The sequence below is a fragment of the Cinclus cinclus genome, chromosome 8 (genome assembly GCF_963662255.1).
Source record: "Cinclus cinclus chromosome 8, bCinCin1.1, whole genome shotgun sequence".
NCBI lineage: Eukaryota > Metazoa > Chordata > Aves > Passeriformes > Cinclidae > Cinclus > Cinclus cinclus.
In genome coordinates this window covers 14,068,714-14,088,447 of record NC_085053.1, presented here as the reverse complement: position 1 = coordinate 14,088,447, position 19,734 = coordinate 14,068,714, and the positions used below count along the sequence as shown (strand labels likewise).

General features: G+C 37.3%; 1 protein-coding gene across 1 annotated transcript in view; it reads left to right on the top strand.

Annotated features, from left to right (window-relative positions):
- FNBP1L (formin binding protein 1 like) overlaps positions 1-19,734 on the top strand; it is a 55,181-nt gene that overhangs the window by 26,834 nt on the left and 8,613 nt on the right. Inside the window, exons 2-10 of the mRNA XM_062497293.1 lie at positions 2,119-2,234; positions 8,789-8,842; positions 10,329-10,476; positions 10,880-10,942; positions 12,189-12,293; positions 13,535-13,663; positions 15,712-15,858; positions 16,553-16,756; positions 19,098-19,256. Of these exons, the coding sequence (XP_062353277.1) occupies positions 2,119-2,234; positions 8,789-8,842; positions 10,329-10,476; positions 10,880-10,942; positions 12,189-12,293; positions 13,535-13,663; positions 15,712-15,858; positions 16,553-16,756; positions 19,098-19,256 (1,125 nt within the window). The remainder of the gene's footprint in view (positions 1-2,118; positions 2,235-8,788; positions 8,843-10,328; positions 10,477-10,879; positions 10,943-12,188; positions 12,294-13,534; positions 13,664-15,711; positions 15,859-16,552; positions 16,757-19,097; positions 19,257-19,734) is intronic.

Sequence of the window (19,734 nt, the reverse complement as noted above, 5' to 3'; positions counted from 1 at the left end):
GGAAACATAAGTAATGTGGTGTTCCCTAATGCTAATGAAACCTTAGCTGCAAATGAGAGCTTTGTGGTCTAAAGAGCTTAAGTAGGACAGCAAAGGCTTTGTTCTCCTGTGTGCTGAAGGAAGTCAGTTCTTTTTAATGGTATTAGGTATTGACTTCATGCCAAAAGCATCTTTTGCAGACTGCTTTTGGATGCTAGGTTAATTTTGTAAGAGTAATTACACAAATGGGTGGAGTATAAAAAAGAAAGGCTTCTTGAGGTTGATGTATTTGTATGCATATTTGTAAATGTGGTTTGACACCACAGCCTGGTAATTGTCTCCCTATTCCCACACTCAGACAATGCATGTGTAGCTTCTCTACAAGCCATAGCAGAAATGTCACTTTATTTGACATATTTCGACTGGAAATGTCCAGTTGGTGCAAAGTGCTCATATCAGAATAATGCAAGATCCAGGCCATCGTTTCCCAAATACATTGAACTTTTGTCTTTAGTCCCTCTCCCATCTCTTGGCTGTGCCTGTGGTTCTGTGGTGAGACATCAGGGGAAGTGGTTGTGATTTTGGTGGAGAGAGCGGTGCAGAGGCTGGTGGTAGAACAGGATGGATGCTTTTGGGAGGCAGTACTTGCATCATTGGGTTGAGGTGTTCAAGGCACTAATGGCTGTGGCTGTTACTCCCTGGTGTAGGATACTGGGACCTGCAAGGCAACATTTGACAGCAACCTTCATCTTGTTATTTTTTTCTTTCCTTGGTTATATAGCTGTGTTCACTGGTATCTCTTTAAGTGAATGCGTGTTCCTTGAGCCTCAGGCCTTGCAGCATTTTTTGATTTAGCTGTAGATCATCCTACTGCGTGTTGAACTTAAATTGCTAATGCTAGAAGTGTACATCATTCATTAGGTTCAGGCAAACTACTGAGTCTGCAAGAGATAGCCTCTGATAAACAGCCTTCAGAGCATTTTTGTTTTAGTTAATTAAACTTTGAACTTAATTGCTTCCTTAGCTTTTTTCTTTTTCTGCTCTATTTAAGTTAACTGTGAATTGTGTTTGGATTCAGCCTCTACAGGACACAGACTTTGATGTTTCAGTTACTTGTCTTTTTGGATTAATAAATAACTACTGATTTTAAATGCTATTGTAAGCTGAAAAATCCTTGATTTTTTTTTTCCACTGTGGAAGATTATTGTAGCATAAAATTCAAGTATGTGTTAGACTACAAATATTTGCTAGGTATTTTGTACCTTTGTTTTCTCCTGCCTGATTCTTAAACCCCATATTTCCACTTGCTGTTTGACTTTTCAGCTTGTCCTGATTAGTGTATCCTCTACCTGTTGATAAGTACAGAGTGCAGTGCAAGATTGGTTCTGAAGATGTTTTAATGTATTAAAAATTTCCCAACTTCTTTTTTAAATGTAGTTTGTTTTTGACTGTTTCTCCTTTTTGTTTTATGTCTTTACTTTGCTGTAACTTAATTACTAAGGGCAGGCTTGCTTGCTTTGGACTCTCCTGTTAGAGCTGATCATAAGCTGTGTATATAGTTTTGATTTAATAAATATTTTTGATGTGCAGACTACGCCCAATTTAGTCATGCTGCTAAAATTTGTTCTTTTTCTTGCAGTGGGTAATCCTAAGAGTGAGAGTAATTTTTTGTATCCCATGAAATTATAACTTCTTGTGTTTCAAAGCTGATGAATATGCCAGGCATCTCTTCTGTGGGCTGTCTCTTATTTATCTAATAGATCTTTGGTTGTGTCTGTTATCTTGGTGGAAATGATTGACTTTTGAAATGAAGGGTTTTGAGAGGAAAGACAGATTTGCATTGTGAAAGTGATGAAAGACTGCTTACAGTTTAACATGCAAGTATTTAGAGCTGTTTTTATGAAAAAGTAGATCTGTTCCTGCACATGAAACCTACTGTTCTGGTATATGGTTGGTATGTGTATATATGGCTGATAAATTTCTATATATACACATTTGCTGATTTATAACTTGAATGACTTCTATCCAAATAGCAACATTCCCTTAAGAGCACAGGTTATAAATAAATTATGTGTAAATCTGGTGCTGCTGTGATTCTTAACTAATTCTGGGTAATTTTGTTTCCTTTTGTTTTTAAAGGATCAGTTTGATAACTTGGACAAGCATACGCAGTGGGGCATTGACTTTTTGGAGAAATACGCAAAATTTGTAAAAGAGAGGATAGAAATTGAGCAAAACTATGCAAAACAACTGAGGTAAGGTTTTTTTCTTTGCAAGAGGATCTTGATCTTGACCACTGTATCACTTGGTGGGCAGTGTGAAATGTCGTGATTAATGGCTGTTTTTCATTTACAGAGGGAATTACTTCACTAGCTGTTTCTCCGGCAGACCAGTCCAAAACAGAAAATTATCTTTGGGTGTGCACTTGCTTTCTTGTTTTTGCCTTCTCTCCCACTCTTCTCTCCCACCCACCCTTCACATCTTTGAACTAAAAAGATTTAAGGCTTAAATGAAAGATTTAAAACAAGGAAAATCATAGTGATTTCTTGCACTGACTATCAGCATGTTTGCTGTAAAGTGCGTTATCTGTATCTACACTTTGTGTATGTGCCTCTGTTACTAATTAATTTCTCATGTTGAACTGGCAAGAGCTGCACTGCATTGTGTTAAGAAATCTGATTGAAATACTTGAGTAGAACTTGAGAAAACAACAAGACCTTCCTGTCCTTGAAGCACACCCTGTCCATAGCAGGTCTTGTCCCTTTGGGTGAGACTCTAACCCAGCCACCCTTTGTCTTGCCTCTGTTCTATAGCTGCCAAGTGAAATATCTCTTAGGTCCAATAGGAATTTCCCTTCAGGGATCATACAAGGAGAGTTATAAATGTATAACTTTATAACTTCAGAATAAAGTTATTTCTTCAGAATAAAGTCGGTTGATTTTTTACCAGCAGTGCGCTCAGTGCTCGAAGAATAAAATTTAAATAAGACACTCCTGTGAACTTGGCCTTCGCTGCCATCTTTGCCTTCACTGTCATTTTTACTGTCTTGTATTCCTCTGGGGATTCAACTGAAGCTGCTGCCTATCCTCGTCAGATTGATACTGATAGCAGCTTCTCTCCTGTGGTTTCTTCCATCACCTCATCATTTGCAAACCAGATTGTCATGAGATAGAGAGCTGAGAAATCCTTCCTCATTAATACAATAATGAGGCTCACAGCTGAGGATATGGATGTTCTCTATCTGGGCTGCTCATTTCCTTTCTGATTTCTTTATCAGTTTCTTTTCATCCTTTTCATGTCTTTTATATATTCACCTAATGTAATAATCCATTGTTTTACTGAAGGATTTTTTTTCTTAGAAGGAAGAAAATAAATGCCACTTTTCCAAAGCTGGTGTAGAAGAATTTGAGGAGGTAAAGAAAAGTTGGAGGCATGCACAGCAGTTTGCAGCCCTGTTTTGATTTGGCTTTAGTTGTCTGTTAATAAACAGAAACATGTTTTATTTCCTTAGATCTCCATCAAGATATTTCCCTTACTATTAATTAGTTATTATCCTATATATTAATATTCCTAGTATTAACAAATGCTATTTTGCTTAATTGTATTTAAAGATTCATTCCACAGCTAGCAAGATGAGACACCGCCTTATTGCTTCAGGATTTGACTAAAATTAGGAAATTTTCTCTGTTCAGCCTTTTACTCTGGGTAAAACTATTGATTTTTCTCGAAGTGTCTTTCAAAAATGAAAGAGTTCTGTCGAGTACCCCTTCTATCAGATGGCTGGAGTGACTGTCCCTGTGCAGTAAGTATGGCAGTTCTGGGAAGCACAGGTCTTGCTGCACACACATTACACAAGTGCATGCATGCACTTCCTGCCTGCTTCCCACCAGGGTCTGGACAGCACACGCATCACAGGGTGACTGATTTCCTGCCAGTAGACCAGTTCATGAAGCTACTCTTTGATATTCTTACATATGTGTTCTTTGGAGGAGGCTTGATTGTTTGGCAGTGAACTGTCTCATGATAACAACTTGATTCCAGCCATCATTCCTCCTGAGGACACTCACTGTTTTTAATTATGTAAAATAGTTATGAGGCCCAAAACTGTCACCTTCAGAAGAGTTAGCCATCCTGCATGTTGCTCCTGGGAAGTTCTGAGAGAGTTCTTGTGGGATGGACTGTGGTCCTGGTGAATTTTAATATTGGTAGCATATGGCCCGTGAGCTAGATATTAATATCCTTAATGGAAATTTCTAATACATCACCATTTCTTCCTTTTGTAGTGGAAAACAATCTGAAAAAGTGTCGAGACTCTTTTCATAATGAACTTCATGACTGAGATTAATAATGCTCTTGGTTAGTAGAGTATAAACAGGGCAGCAAGTGGTCACCTCTTGGTAGTTCTATGGCTGTCTTAGTACTTGGATGGGAGACCAAGGAAAGACAAGTTTAATCAGAAGATAAAGCTAGTGATGTATGGTGGTATTTTTTTTTTCTGTCTTGGTTTCACTGTGGACCATGAACATCCTGTTGAGGTTGTTGTTGGACCTTATTTTTACAGACTTAAATCTAAGGATGAAAACTTGAGTGACCTTTTCATAACAGTTTTCACAAATTAGAGTCTGTCTCCTGGCAGAAATTCATATTCACTTTGTGTATACCCTTGCATTTTGAAAGCTTTGTTTTTCCTTATACAGTCACAACTTAGTGATGAGCCTTTCCCAGGTGCAACAACCCTTCCAGATCTAGGAGATGGCAGGTGATGCATGTACAGCATATGAGAAGCTGTTTGAGCAAACTCCTATGTTCTTACTGTATGCAGTTATTGCAGTTCATTGTTGCCAAGTAATTCCAGGAGTGATAACTTTTCCAAATGCTGGTTTTAGATTGCAAGGCACTCCTTGCTACTCTTTGATACTGAAAAAATTACAAGAAAAGTTGGGAGTATCCTCAATTGTCTGTGGGGGAAAAAATGACCCTAGACAGCTTGTCTTGTCTTTGTCTCCACCATAATGTGTTCTGAAACAAAAAAAGGAAGTGTAATATGATTTTGCTTGAGCTAACTTTAAAGGAAAACCTCAGGTTTTGTGTGGTGTAGGTCTCAGCTAATGTATTGTGTTACCCCAAGGTTTGGAAAGGCTATTAGAGGCTATTACTGAGTTACAGGGATGTGAATCAGGACAAAGATACTGCAGGGTACATTGTACATTAACACATTCCATTGTAATGATATGTCTGTTTAATTTATTTTGTAATTGGAAAAAATTAGATTTAGTATGTGCCAAACTACTGGGCTCTTGACTGAATTTTTAAATTGAGTTCTCAGATGCTGTTTTTGATCAGCATTGTTTCTTAAAAGGGGCAAGGTGAAAGTCTGTTTTGTTCCACAGCATTACCCACAAAATAATTCTGGAGGTTCACTCCCTTTTCATGCTGTCTAAAGCATTGTGGCACTTGAGCAGACAGAGGAGTTCCACTTTCTGTGATGTTAGGCAGTAATACAGGTTATACCTACTGCTGGAGATTAAAGTGCCCTGGAATAAAATTTCTGAATATGGTTAGCTTCTCTATTGTTGGTTTGAAGCAAATAGCTATGATTATTCTTGAGCTGTTTGTTGCCCGGTAAAATTGTGCATTGTGATCTCTGGAGGTATCTAGTTACTCTTATCAAATCTATTTTTCATTTTCCTTCTGCATACTGTTGGGTTTAAGTGATATTTTTATAAATACATTATTAATATATGCATATGTCTAGTCAAAATAAGTTTCCACATTTCTGTATGCATAATCTCGGAAACATTTTTGAAAATGGATGTAAGCTCAGATGTTGAGAATTCAGATTATCACCACATGTGATCATTTCACAAAACTCTCTTCCTTTGATTGGAGAAGAGATTTTACACTGCTCATTACTATTCAAATATGGTTGTGGCGGGGATTTTTTTTATAGTCCTGTAGCCATAAACTTAAACATGTGATTTCCTAATGGTTGCAAGGATATTCAGTTTTGTAGACTCGAAGTCCAGACTACAGTTTTTTAGGACTGATTGCTCCAGTGTTTCTGAGGAGGTGTTACTAAACACACTTAATTGTTATTGTTTTCACTCTGTAATACTGATGTGTAGTCACTGAAAACATCAGAATTGTATTGAAACTACTACTTTACATATAAATAGGAATGCTTTTAAGTACTTACTACAATTTTTGCTACTTATGAAAGCAAAAGAAGTTGCAATATGATAGAGAGGCTGTAGTGGTTTAGTATAAACAGATACCACAGTACCTGAGCTGCTACATTAATTGAAATTGTACCATGTTCATGCTGCTGCTTCTGTTCTTTATGTGGTGTATTAATTGACTGAAGAAAACTTAGTTTTGAGTTGATAAACACAATTTTTTGCATATCTGTAAAACTTTGTGTAGATGTTCTATGTACCTGATTTTAGGTCGTGTTTATCAACTGAAGTGCTTTTTGAGACTTCTGCCTAGGCAACTGAAGTGGTACTTCTCTTAAAAATCAGGTTCCTGTCTCACTGGTGTTGACCTGAAACCCATTTGTACCAGGGAGTGAGGTTAATAAAATTACAGGAGCAGCACAATTCGATGTGGTGAATCCTGTATAAAATCTGCTTCCAAATGGCTGGCTGTAAGACAGAGTGTGATAGAAGCCGTCAAAATTTTACTTCCAAAGAGGATTAAAGTGTCCTCAGCTGCACTTTTCTTAGGAAGCAAAGATATTAATCTTGTAGATTTGTTTCTATTCTGATGATCAGTAATTGCTTGTACAGTTTTCTTATAAACTAGTCTAGATCCATATCTGAATTCTGAGAATAAGGCATGGATTTAGATTGAAATGTCAGAGAATGTTATGCCCCCTTGGAAGTGTCAGCTGGCTCCTCTTTGAAAGAATGCTCCACTCTTCATATCCATGCTCATACTGGCTGCTTGTCAACCTGTGGTTTTTTCAGAGATTTAAATTTATTATCTGTTTTTGATTAGGTGTTGGTATTCGCTTACTGAAAAAGCCGTCTATGCGTAATTGTTCACATGACCACTGTCTTTTTCTTTGATCTTTAAAATCTGCATTTGCTTGTCATTTCATATTTGTTGTCTTTGATTACTGTACCTTGTGCTGTTAAATCCTGATCACAGTGTCTCAAGCCTGTGTGTTCCTTTGATCCAAAGATAGATGGGATTAACTAATGAAACTGGCTGTTATTAGGAGAAGGGATTATATCACATTTTTATCTTTCTAGAAATAATAAACAATTACATTAAAGAATGAAACCAGAACAGAAATCAGCGTGCTAGTAAATAATCTGTATTTATGCCCCTTCTCTCCTGCCATTTTAAACTGTATGGCTTTAGTAAGTAATTTCTTTTCTCATTTTTAATAACTCTGAAAATCTTCTCTTGAAAAGGCTCGGGCATGGTTGCTTAGCTACAGCATTGTATGTGTGTTATGCATTTCACCTTCTGAATAAAAATAAGATGAATTTTAGGAATTTCCTATTAATTAATAAGTACTGAGGACCAAAGCAGAAATATAAGGGAAAATGGAACACAGGAAAGTTACCTAGTAATTTTTTTTTTTTTTAACTATTGTCTTTATGCATTTTCCTATCAAAATGTTTGCATTTTATCCCTACCAAGTAGAATGTTACAAGAGGCAGTGGGTTCTGGGGATAGCGAGAAGAGATTCTTACTTGAACTTCAGTAAGGTTGCTATAAAATGTGTAGATAATTGTTAAAAAGTCAGTGTTTACTCTGTTTCTTAGTAGATATTGATATAAAAAGGACCTGACTTTCTTATCATAGTTGGGTTTTTTTGGTTGTAGTCTCAGAGGGTATAGAAAAAGGCAAAGGATTGAGCTTACTATTTCCACACCAACTCCCTGCTCATATTCTGATGTGTATTTGTGACTGGACATGATCTCACTGTGTGGGCTTTTGTACCATAGAGATGCCTTCCAGATAAATGGATTTGAGAAATTTTACAAGGTTATTTTAGATGAAAGCAGAATTAGCACCCTTGTTTTAATGGTAAGGTAGTTCATAATTGTACCAGCTGAAGTTACAGAGAGATGGTGGGGTGAAATACACAACATGCATGCCAGATTTTTTCTCCTAGAATCTGCTTTTAACTCCTCCATTCCTTTTTTCCCTGCATTCTATGAGAAGCAGATTATTTCATATCAATGTTCTCAAAAATTGAACTGTGATACTGTGTTAAGTGCTGATCCTGTAGATTGTCTTTTAGAGATTTGCTTCGTTTCTGAAATCTGGATATTTGCAATGCTGATGGTAGGACAAACTGTAAAATCTTTTTTCTGAAAAGACATGTTGCCTCTCCTGTTCTGGACATGTCCTTATTGAAGATTTGGAAATACTGTGGTTAAAATCTTTGATGTGAATCTGTAGTCAAAGCTCAGGCATGGAGTTCTGTGCTCATGGCACAGCACACAGTGTGCACTGCCTGTGTTGCACAGTGGTCACACACTGGCCTTGTCCTCGTCTGCTGCTGCCTTCTGCATGCGGGAAAAGGATGGTAAATAACAAGCTCTTCATGTCTGGTCACTGCAGTAGAAGCTGTAAAATATTTTCTAATTGTTCTAGGTCAAAGTGGTGTAAAACTTTGATAATACCATTGATTTCAGCCTTGTGTTATCCGAAGGACCCTTATAAGTTGACAGAATGAGTAGATTTGTTTGTAGAACATTAAATAGAAATAATTTGTTCATGCAGTTTTCTCTGTATGTCTTCTCAAAAGAGACTCTAAAAGAGGATTTTTTTTGTTCTTCTTTAATAGAAATCTGGTTAAGAAGTACTGTCCTAAACGCTCACCAAAAGATGAGGAACCCAGGTAAAAATGTCCATTTCAAGTTTGGTGTGTAAAAAGTGAGAACTAACAGTATATGCTGTCCATATATTTATTTTTCTATTTATTTTTTTTTAAGAGAAAATATTTAATTGGTGATGAGAACAAAAGAATTGTGCTTGGCTTCTTACAGTTCCGCTGTAATTCTTAAGCATGAAACCTTTGTTTATACCTGTTGGTAGTTTAATGTAGTAAACATGGCAGGTTGTACTTGCTCCCTTCCAAATTAATCATCTGGTAACTGAAAATTTGAAAGCAGACATTTAGCTTGCTATGTACTGTTATTTAAAGAAAAGCAAGTGTGTGTCCTTAGATTTTGGTTAGTAATAGAGATTTTCTGTTCATTTTTATGACAATGCAAATGTAGCTGTGCATCTCTATGTTGAGACCTGAGTGTACACAAATTGTCATGTTATGGGCAAGAAAAGCTCTAAATTGCTGACTTGCTCTGACTCCAGAGACAAAATAGGTGGATGTCTAATGGTGAAGGAACAGTTTGTGCTAAACAACTTGATTTATCAGAAGTGCGCTTGTTTTGCTGTCCATTCCATAGCTATTTCAAAAATTTATTTGAAAAAGCACAATAGTTTTTTTTCTTTAGGGATAAGTCTTAGGAAATAAAAAACATGGACAAGTTTTAGGTTGCAGCCAGAGCACATGCTGTGCAGAGTGCCTAAGAGTGCCCAAGATTTCCTCTAGCTCTTTTGCCTGTGTAAAGATCCTGGGCCTGAGGGAATAGGCTTTCCAGTGCTAGAGTGGCATTTGAAATTCCCAAAAGTCAAGCCTATGGAGATGGCAGTATTCCACAATTAAAAGAGAGAAAGATGTATATTTTAATGTGGTGCCTTTTTTTTTTCCTTTCTTCCCTTCCACACACACTTTCTTTCTACCCTTTTGCCCCTCCTCTTCCCCCCTTTTTAGTGCCAGCCATAGTGGCACCTTACTTCCAGCCAAGAGGTGGGCAGGCAAACAGGCAGCTGTCTCCAGAGCTGATAGCAAACTTGTTCTGGAGAATCCATCGGGCTGCATAGGAGTGGTATGATTGGCATGTTCCACCCTCAAGACTACCAAGCACATCATCTCTGCAGCAAGCTCAGCCTCCGAGCCTAGGGACGTATGTATCCGTTCCCAAGCTCAGGCTCTCCCTGGGCAGCTTAGGAGATACCACTATACTACAGGGCTTGCCAGGTAGTATTCTTCTTCTTTCTTTTCCATCCACAAACCCCATGTTCTTATAAAATGTGTTTGAAGAGACGTTGCGACATATAGTACGACATAGGCTTTACACAGGCTTTCTTTCCCAGCTTGTGTTTCTACTCTAACTCAATTAGCATTAAGATCAGGTTTGTTGTAAAATGTCAGTGATTTTCTTTTTATGTAATCAAGCGTACAGACTATACTAAAGTATGTATGTTTTAAAAAGCTGCCTAACTTTTTGTGTATCTTTGTGTGTGTGTGTGCTTTCTGTCAGGTTTACTTCATGTATTGCCTTTTTTAACATCCTCAACGAGCTGAACGACTATGCAGGACAACGAGAAGTAGTTGCAGAAGAAATGGGACACAGAGTCTATGGAGAGTTGATGAGATACTCTCATGATCTGAAAACTGAGAGAAAAATGGTAATTTGCGTTTTTAAATTTGAAAATAGGATATCAAGCTGTCTTTTAATGAACTGATGTATGTATTTACCCGTTTTGATTAACATGACAATACATAGGTTTTGTAATATATTTATGAAACACATGTAAGGTTTTCCTATAATATATAATGCTGTATACTGTAATACAGTCATTAAGCCTGAAAATTCTTATCTTGGGAAGACAGTGCTTATTAGTAACCTTTCTTTTGCCAGTGTACCACAGTATCTGTGGTGCTATTCTTGCATGTTAAGTCATGTCTTCCAAAGAGCATGGGTAGCTTGTGGAAGACACTGCACATCATATGCCATCAGCTGGAGTAGGGACTAATTAATGGTAATAATACTAAAATTATAGGCCATGTAATTTTTTGTGGTGTTTTTAGCATCTTCAGGAAGGGCGAAAGGCTCAGCAGTATCTGGACATGTGCTGGAAACAGATGGATAATGTGAGTTTGTGTTTGGATTTTATTCCTATTTAACTTAAATAAGATATACAGGCTGTAAGTGGAACTGTTTTAATCTGTCTTGCTTAGATTTTATATTTAGTTATATTACTAGTATCTGAATAACTTAGTAATATAATACAGTTCAATGTATTTATAGTTCCCTGGTTAAAAAAGTCCCTGTAAACAGCTTCTGTGTTTATGTTTGAGAGAAGCCTTGGCTTTTATCCAGCATAACTGTCATAAAGGAGTCTGTTTTTAACATGAGTACAGACTTCGGTTGCTTCTCCTTGGGCTACTAAATGTAACAGTTTATTTATGTGAAGATGAAATCTTAAGTCACTGAACTTGATGTGAGCTTGAGGGCTTGTTCCAAGGTATGTTCAAGAATGCCACTATAGACTATTGTTCTTTCAGGAGGTAGAACTACAGAGAAATTCAGGAAATGAATGTCTCTAGGACAGACTTATAAGCTTCTTTTTCTTGAAATAAATGCTTTTAAATTTAAGAAAATATAAAATTCAACCAAGTGTGATCAAGATGTATTCTGATGTTCTGGTTTTCTGTCTTAAAATTTATTATATCTTTGATCCAGATTATTGTGAAGCAATACTGTAGAAGTGAATTTCAGTTTTGTTGTGATCCCAGATGAGCAGGGTCTTGCTTCAGTGTCACGTCAAAGAGTTTAATTCATCATCAGAGGATCAGAATAGAAGATATGATAGTTTTAGATATTATTATTCCTCACCAAGATAGCTCCTACAGTTCAGCTCAAACAGCACAGTGCCTTGTATTTACCTGAGTGCAAAGTCAGTCTTTTAAATGCATTTGGATGCCTTTAAGGGACACACTAACCTCAGTTGCCTGACTGCTGTGAAGCAGAAGCTCAGAGTCTCATTTGCAGTTTCTCTCTAGATATGTGAACTTCTGCAACAACTTTTCCTACAGCAGTTGTCTTGACAACAGCTGCCTATATGGAACATCAAGTATATTGAATACTGTTGTCTGTGCTACCTACAGCTGTGCCACTTGACATGAATACTGATGATTGTAATGTAGATACATCCTTCAAACTGCCTTCAGAAGAATTCAGTTGACCTAGTTGCTGTGCTAACAAGGTGCTCCTTTAAAGGCACTTCGTGAATTTAAGATACTTAAATGGAGGCTTTGATATTTAGAATTCAGAATTAATGTGTGAAGCCAAATGGGAATAGTGGTTGTTGGAGCAGTAAGTTTGTGCCTTTTGTAGAGCAAGAAGAAATTTGAGAGAGAATGCAGAGAGGCAGAGAAGGCACAGCAAAGCTATGAACGACTGGACAATGATACTAATGCAACAAAGGCTGATGTTGAGAAGGTAAGGGCAGTGGCTTTCCTTTATTATCAATGATATTTCATTTACATGTTAATCATCAGTGCTGAAACAATATTCATCGAATGTGTAAAATTGTGTATAAAATATGCTTGCTTGTTATTTGTTACATGTTACTTGTACAAAATCAAAGTTCCAGTGACAAGTAGGGTAGCACAGGAGAGGAGTGTGCTTCAGAATCAGAATTGTTTGTATTGGAAGGGACCTTGAACACTCTCCTGCCATGGGCAGGGACAGCTTCCGCTAGACCAGGTTGTTCAAAGCCCCATCCAACCTGGCTTTGAACACTGCCAGCAATGGGCCATCCACAGCTGGTCTGGGCAACCTGTTCAGTACCTCACCACCCTCTTAGTGAAGAATTTTTTCCTAATTTCTAATCTAAACCTGGCCTCTCTGAGTTTAAAATCATTCCTCCTTGCCCTGTCACTACCTGCCCTTGTGAAAAGTCTCTCTTCAGCTCTCGTGTAGACCCTCTAGGTAGTGGGAGGGCCTCTAAGGTGTTCCTAAAGCCTTTGCTTCTCCAGGCTGAAAATCTCCAAAGCTCTCAGCCTGTCTTCATGGGAGAGATGCTCCAGTCCTCTGATGATCTTTGTCCTCCTTTGGACTGTTTGCAGCAGATCCGTTTCCTTCCTGGGCTGAGGATACTCCAGGTGGGATCTCAGGAGGTCTGAGCAGAGGGGCAGAGGCAGCTCTCTTGAGCTGCTGGCCACGCTGCTTTTGGTGGAGCCCAAGACAGGCTTGGCTTTCTGAGCTGTGAGTGCACATTGCAAGGAGCCTCAGGGCTGCTCTCAATCCATTCTCTCCCCGCCTGTGTTAGTGCTTGGGCTCATCCCAGCTCACATGTAGGACCTCACACTTGGCCTTATTAAAGTTCAGGAGAGTCCCTCTGGATGGCTGTGCTCAGTGTCTTCCTTAAACTGGCATCTGTCTGCTGTTTGGTATCTCGTGGTTTGTGTATTCATTTACTCTGTGGGTTTCAGGATATGCATTTAAGCAGTATGGCTAAGGGAGCTACAGTGGTCATTGCTTTTTCTGTGTATAACAAATGAAGTTTTGGAGTGTCAGTGTATGTGAGGTCTGACATTCTTTATATTTCAGTTATAAGGATGTTTGATTGGTTTTGATGACTTGTGACTAGTGTTCTTGCATAGTTGATAAAATAAATTAATGCTGTGTGTCATTGGAAAGTACAAGACATGTTTAACCTGATAACACTTTCCTGCTAGGCTAAGCAACAGTTAAACCTGCGCACACATATGGCTGATGAAAACAAAAATGAATATGCTGCACAACTACAGAATTTTAATGGGGAACAGCACAAACACTACTACATTGTCATTCCTCAGATTTACAAGGTAAAAAATTAACATATAAAGTATGTCTGATCCTTTTCTAAAGAAGTAGACTTTAAAATTAAAAACTGGTTTTTTTGGGATCTTAGTGGATCATTTTATCAAGAAATTACCATAATCTTGAGACAGTTTGTGGTTTTTTCATGAGTCTGCTTACCATACTAATGCTTAGATTTCAAATTAAAATGCTTGATTGCATTTTCTGTAAGATTTTATGTTGTAGAAACTCTTTTGTTTAAATATTTCTGAAAGGGTCTGGCAAAATAAATAATGGAGGCATCTGAGTGACAGCAGGTATTTAAACCTATCATTCTGATGGGAGTTGGTCAGTTGTTCTCAGGATCCTTCTGTGTGTGTGAATGCTCTGCCTCTGGTGAGGTGAAGGAAGGCTGGTAACTGACAGTGACTGTGCTTTAATGGATCTCGTGCATGGGTGCAAAACAGCTGCACTGGCAGCAGAAGTTCCTGCACCTTCCCCAGCCCCTGGTTAGTCTTTGCTCCATCAGCATTACCAGCAATCCACAGGTCTCTCTAAACCAATTTAAATAGCCTCAAAGATCAATACTTTGCATCTAAAGTGGGGATTTCTTGAGACACTTTATGTAACTCTTAAGATGTTTTTAAACATTCTTTCAAAAATATGGACTTGGCAAAACTGGAAAACCAGTTTAAAGTAGTTGGGGGTGTCAGGTGAGGAGAGTTCAGAAGTGTGTTGGCACGTACCTTCAGCCATTTGGGAAATAATGGGTGGGAACTCATACTGAGACATGGAGTGAGGAAATGGAAGGTGAAGCACTGGGTTTATTTGAATGTATTCAGCTTAAGTGTGCTTGATATTTTCCTGAAGAACAAGTCAGTTCATTTTTTTTTTTTTAAATCCTTAGAAAGTCTAGGATTCTCGGGAGAAAATTGCCTTGGCTTATTAAAGAATTTTCTAATGTTTTAACTGTTAAGCAGCACTACAATAGGTCTGACTTCACACACTGATCCAAGAACTGCAGTCAGCTCCCAGGAGAAACAGGTTGATCATCTTTGTAGGTTGGACTAGACTTTTGCTTTACTGCCTTTATTTCTCCAGGGTTAAAATCTGTTATCATTGAAAGATATTACTCACATTTTTTGAACTCTGTAGTAAGAGCAGAAAGGCCTAGTCCTGCTTTCTCTTGGGACTACGCTGTTGTTAGTTCATTGCAAGTATTTGGTAACATTCTCTGGGAAAACCTTGGAGAGGGGTTTAGCATGTCTGGGTGGTTGTTTTGTCATGGAGAGACGAAAGTGAATATTGTTTGAGACATCTTGTCTTGGTTATAGGAAAGATCCAACCTCCTATCCAGTTTCTGACAACCTATTGGTACATGTTTTACTGATTTTTTGTTTGGGATGTTTTCCACATTCAGGTGAAAAGTCCAGGGCTATTACCTTAACAGTATTTCTCTTTAATTTATTCTTTTTTGTTCTGTTCCAGTAAACTTTTATTGCAAGTCTTACGTAATGGTATTCTTCTCTTTATTTTCTTGCACACTGCTAAAGGAAATGGTTTGTATTTCAAATCAGTGTCTAAACTGCAGATAATTTAAATTTTTCTTATTTTTCCTATATTTTAAATTATTGGTATTGCTTGGAAGGTATAATAATAAAAGCAAGATGGAGATATTTATCACCAGAGAGGAATTACTTGGAAGTAAAAAGAGAGAGTGAGGAGATGCAGAAATCAGTAAAATTTATTCACTATGATTTTCATTTTTGCATGAAACAAATACTTCAAACAGTTGCCTGTAAACATTGTTCATGTGCTCTATAAAAGGAAAAGAAAGTCCCATCCTTTATATGAATTTTAGAAATCAAAGAGCATAAAGTCTTCACAACTATTGTATAGGGCATCCTAAGTCTATATCTGAAAGGACTTTAAAGTTCTGTTTCATTTAGCAAATAAAAATACTGGGAAAGCTTAGAAATTCTGTCCTACACTCTGGTGGCCACAGTAATATTTCAGGATCAAGGAGGGAAAAAAAATCAGCAAATGAAAACTTTATCTTTCTTTGCACTTGCAGCAACTTCAAGAAATGGATGAAAGGAGGACTATCAAACTTAGTGAATGTTACAAAGGCTTTGCTGACTCTGAGCGCAAGGTTATTCCAATTATCTCAAAATGCTTAGAAGGGATGATCCTTGCAGCAAAATCAGTTGATGAACATAGAGTAAGTAGAACTGAATGTGTGTGAGCAATTTAACTGCTACAGAAGCTGTGGAGAGAGGATAACTTACCCTGTACAGTGATCTTTCTGTTGTTAAATATTTGTTCAAAAGAGTTGTGACTTTGATTTTAGCAGAAGGGACCACTTCTGCTTTTGTTGTCTTCTCTCTTCCTGCTTTATTGATTTGGTGTGATCTGAATATCTTTTGACATATCCTCATTGGGTGTGATTTTGGTTATCCTGCAGTATCCTGGAATACTGGTCAGTATCTTCCCCTGTATGTGACATTAAAACATGTAAAGTGTGTTCAGTTAAAAGTGTGTCATCCTGTGTCCTATTTGATTGCAGCAGGTTCTGTCCTATTTTATCTTAGCACATCTAGTTTCTTAGTTCTGTCTTCATTTCAGTGCTAATGATTAAAAGGTGGAAAGTTTGGCCCTTGTTTTAAATTTGTGGTAGCCTTTGGGAAGTATTTGCTAGAATATTCTGAATAGCAAATATGCTTTGCCATACATTCATGAGCACTGCTGAGATAAAAGAATGTTCTTGTCTTAACTTCCTCTGTCCAAAAGTGTGTGTTTTGAGCTCACTCTTACTTCCTGTGCATCTCCGCAATTAAAGGAAAAATTTGCTTCTGTTTTTTCTCGCTGGTTATTGATGGGCTTGCTTTTTAAACTCATTAATGTCCTATGTTTAGGACTCTCAACTAGTGATAGACTGCTTCAAATCTGGTTTTGAACCACCTGGGGATTTTCCATTTGAAGACTACAGTCAGAATATTTACAGAACCATCTCTGATGGAACCATCAGTACACCAAAGCAAGAGGGAATGAGAATCGATACAAAAACTACAGTTGGCAAAGCTAAAGGAAAGCTCTGGCTATTTGGAAAGAAACCAAAGGTAACAATTAAGAAATTACTATTTGTAAAATTAAAATTTGAACATTTAGAGTGCATGGAAACAGCAATTAATGCCTTTTAAAAAAATCTTCCCCCTTCCTGCCAATGTCTTTTAAAGTATGTGTAAGGAGATCAGAAGGTTTGAGTAGGTTTGAACACTGATCATATTAAAAACCTAGTTGTCACTGGGGAAGTTTCTCTGTTTTCCTTTTAGTAATTTGTGTCTAGGAGCATTTTTAGTAGTTATTTGATCAAAGTAGCTTCCCATTACTGTAATGTTTCTAAGATTCTATAAAGACTTTCTTGAGTTGCATAGGAAAGGTATTAATTGTGAATGTAAAAATAAGGGGAGGGGAAAGTATGCTTTGGAATTGGACAGACTTCAGATCTGTCTGTTATGGCACAGAAACCCCCTTCTAAATGTCACATTTATATATAGAAGTGTTGTATAGACTTTTATTCCAACTGCTGCAAGTTTTGAAAACTCCTGAGGTTTCTCTGAAAACATTAAATTTTATAATATGTCATTGGTAAAACATATTGTGGAAGCTCCATAAAGATAAATGTCCTGGAAGAAATATTATTATGTAACAGATAAAAATATTCCTATGCTCAAGAAAAAATTGAAAGCATTGAAATTACTTCTTTCTTTTCTTATTAGTTACAGTTAACATTTTCTGTGCAAGATGCCTTCATGGATGAACAAAAGATTGTCAATACATGCATTAGCTATACAAATGAATGGAACATATACTTAGTTACATTTTATGCTTTATTTAATATTGGAGCATATCAGTGAGCCATTTTAATGATTCACACAAATTTCTATGAGATTATTCTAATGCTCCAAGCCAGTTTCTGTTACTTATTACAGGAAACTCTTTCTTAGGTCTTCTTAATGGTAGAACTTATTTTCCACTTGATAGTATTCTGAGAAAGTAGGTATTTACAGAAAGGAAAGATACAGCTGATTCTTTATTCCATCCTCACTATATTATCTAACTCCAGCTGTGTGTTAAAACTGATTGTTTGCTTTTCATGCAATATAATTAATGATTCATAGCAGTTCACATGCATTTAATACATGGGCATATATAGTGCATTTTTCTTCAGATGTGGGTGAGATTCAGCCTGTTCTGAAATTAGATCACAATTGCTAGTTTGACCACAAGACCTCTTCCTGAGAGTTTTTAGAGGATGTAAATGTACACTGGTTTCAGTCTGAACTTTGGCATTTCCTGTAGTTGTAAGAAATCCCTTAGTGTGATGACAGCTGAAATAAGCTGACAAGACTTGCCCTACTCTTTCTTCTGCCCAGTTCACTCACTGTGTGTAGCAGTCAGGGAGTCAGCCTTGCTATTTCCTCTGTGGAATCACAGGTGTGACATATATGTGTACGTACTACATGCATCTCTTCCCTAAGGACCTGCATGGCATGAAAGATTTTGTCCCTGTTTTTTTACCTGTTTTTGGGGAGAATGGAGGAGCATTCTACAAAACAGCAGCTGGAAGCAAAATAATTACTGGAAGATACATATTTAATTCCAGATACTATACACAGGTTTTAAAATCTATTCTTAAATTATCTATTATAAAATCAGCTGGTTTACTACAGCTGGGGTATTCTTGGGGGCCTTTGGACCTTCATTTAGCTGCAGCTATGGCTTGTCTTGACTTCCAGGTATTCCTTCTGCCTGTTTTTAATGTTGTCAAAGGCATAAAAGCTTTTTGTAAAGGAAATGAGTTGTGCAGCAGTGGAAATAGTAGAGGAAAATTGAACTGGGACAGAACAGCAGAAGTATGAGAGACAAAAAACGAGAAAAGCAATTTGAAAAAAGGGGAGAGGAGGCTCTTGGGTTGTTACTAAGAATACCATGCAGCCATTGTGTCAGTCCAGCTTGACTACAGAATTTGAGAATACTTTTTATTTTAGTCATTTTCCATAGATGTTCCAAATATTTCTGGTTTGGCTAACCTGGTAGGGTACCTCAGCATGTAGGAGGAAGTAGTGAGCAGGAATGCTTGAGCTTCCAGGATGATTGTAACTAAATTGGCAATAGCAGAGCTGTTTTAAGAGAAGAGACAGGGAGCTTTGGGATCTTTTTAAGATCCTGTGGCAGTGATGAGTCTAAAACTTCCTTCTCTGCAGCAACCTGTAACTCTGAAGATTTAATTCATGACAGAAACCTTTTAAACCCAATACAGTTATAGTATAAATGTGTCTGGAACGTTACAACCTGTTTCTGTGTTGGATGGATATTTTTATTTTTGTAAGACAATTTTCATTTTAAAATCACTTTGAACATTTGGCTTATTTATTGCTTTCTTTATTTCCACATTAGCCACAATCCCCACCCCTAACCCCTACTAGTTTATACACATCCAGTACTCCTAATGGGTCCCAGTATCCCATATTCTCCATTGAACCAGTGCATTATTGCATGAGTGACATAAAAACAGGGAAGCCCAGAATTCCTTCTTTCAGAAGCCTCAAAAGAGGGGTAAGTTTGATAAGTTGAAATGCATGATGGGCTATGAGCAGTGTGTTTGTGATGTGGCTTTTCTAATGCTCTTCACCCTCATTATAAGGCTGGCTTAGTTAAAAGTAACACTTCAGCTGTAAGGTCACTTCTAGGATACTTTGTTTTATACTATACCAACAGATTAAAAAGAAAATAAACTAGAAATATTCTTTATCACATTTGAAATGCTCGTGCCTAAAAAATGGTGTTATAAAGAGGGTGCTCAGCATGTGTTTGATACCTTTCTTCATTGTTGTTCACTTTCACAAATGTTTTCCTACCATCATGTAACATATTTTTGCAGTAATTTATCGTTGTATATACAGTTACTGTGAAAATCATCTGACAGATCAGATGTTTTATTTGCTGACTTTGAAAATAGTAAAAGTTGATTATGAGACACTGAACTAAGAAGGGAAAATTTAATTTCGTTTGGAAGTCAAATGCTGTAGCTTAT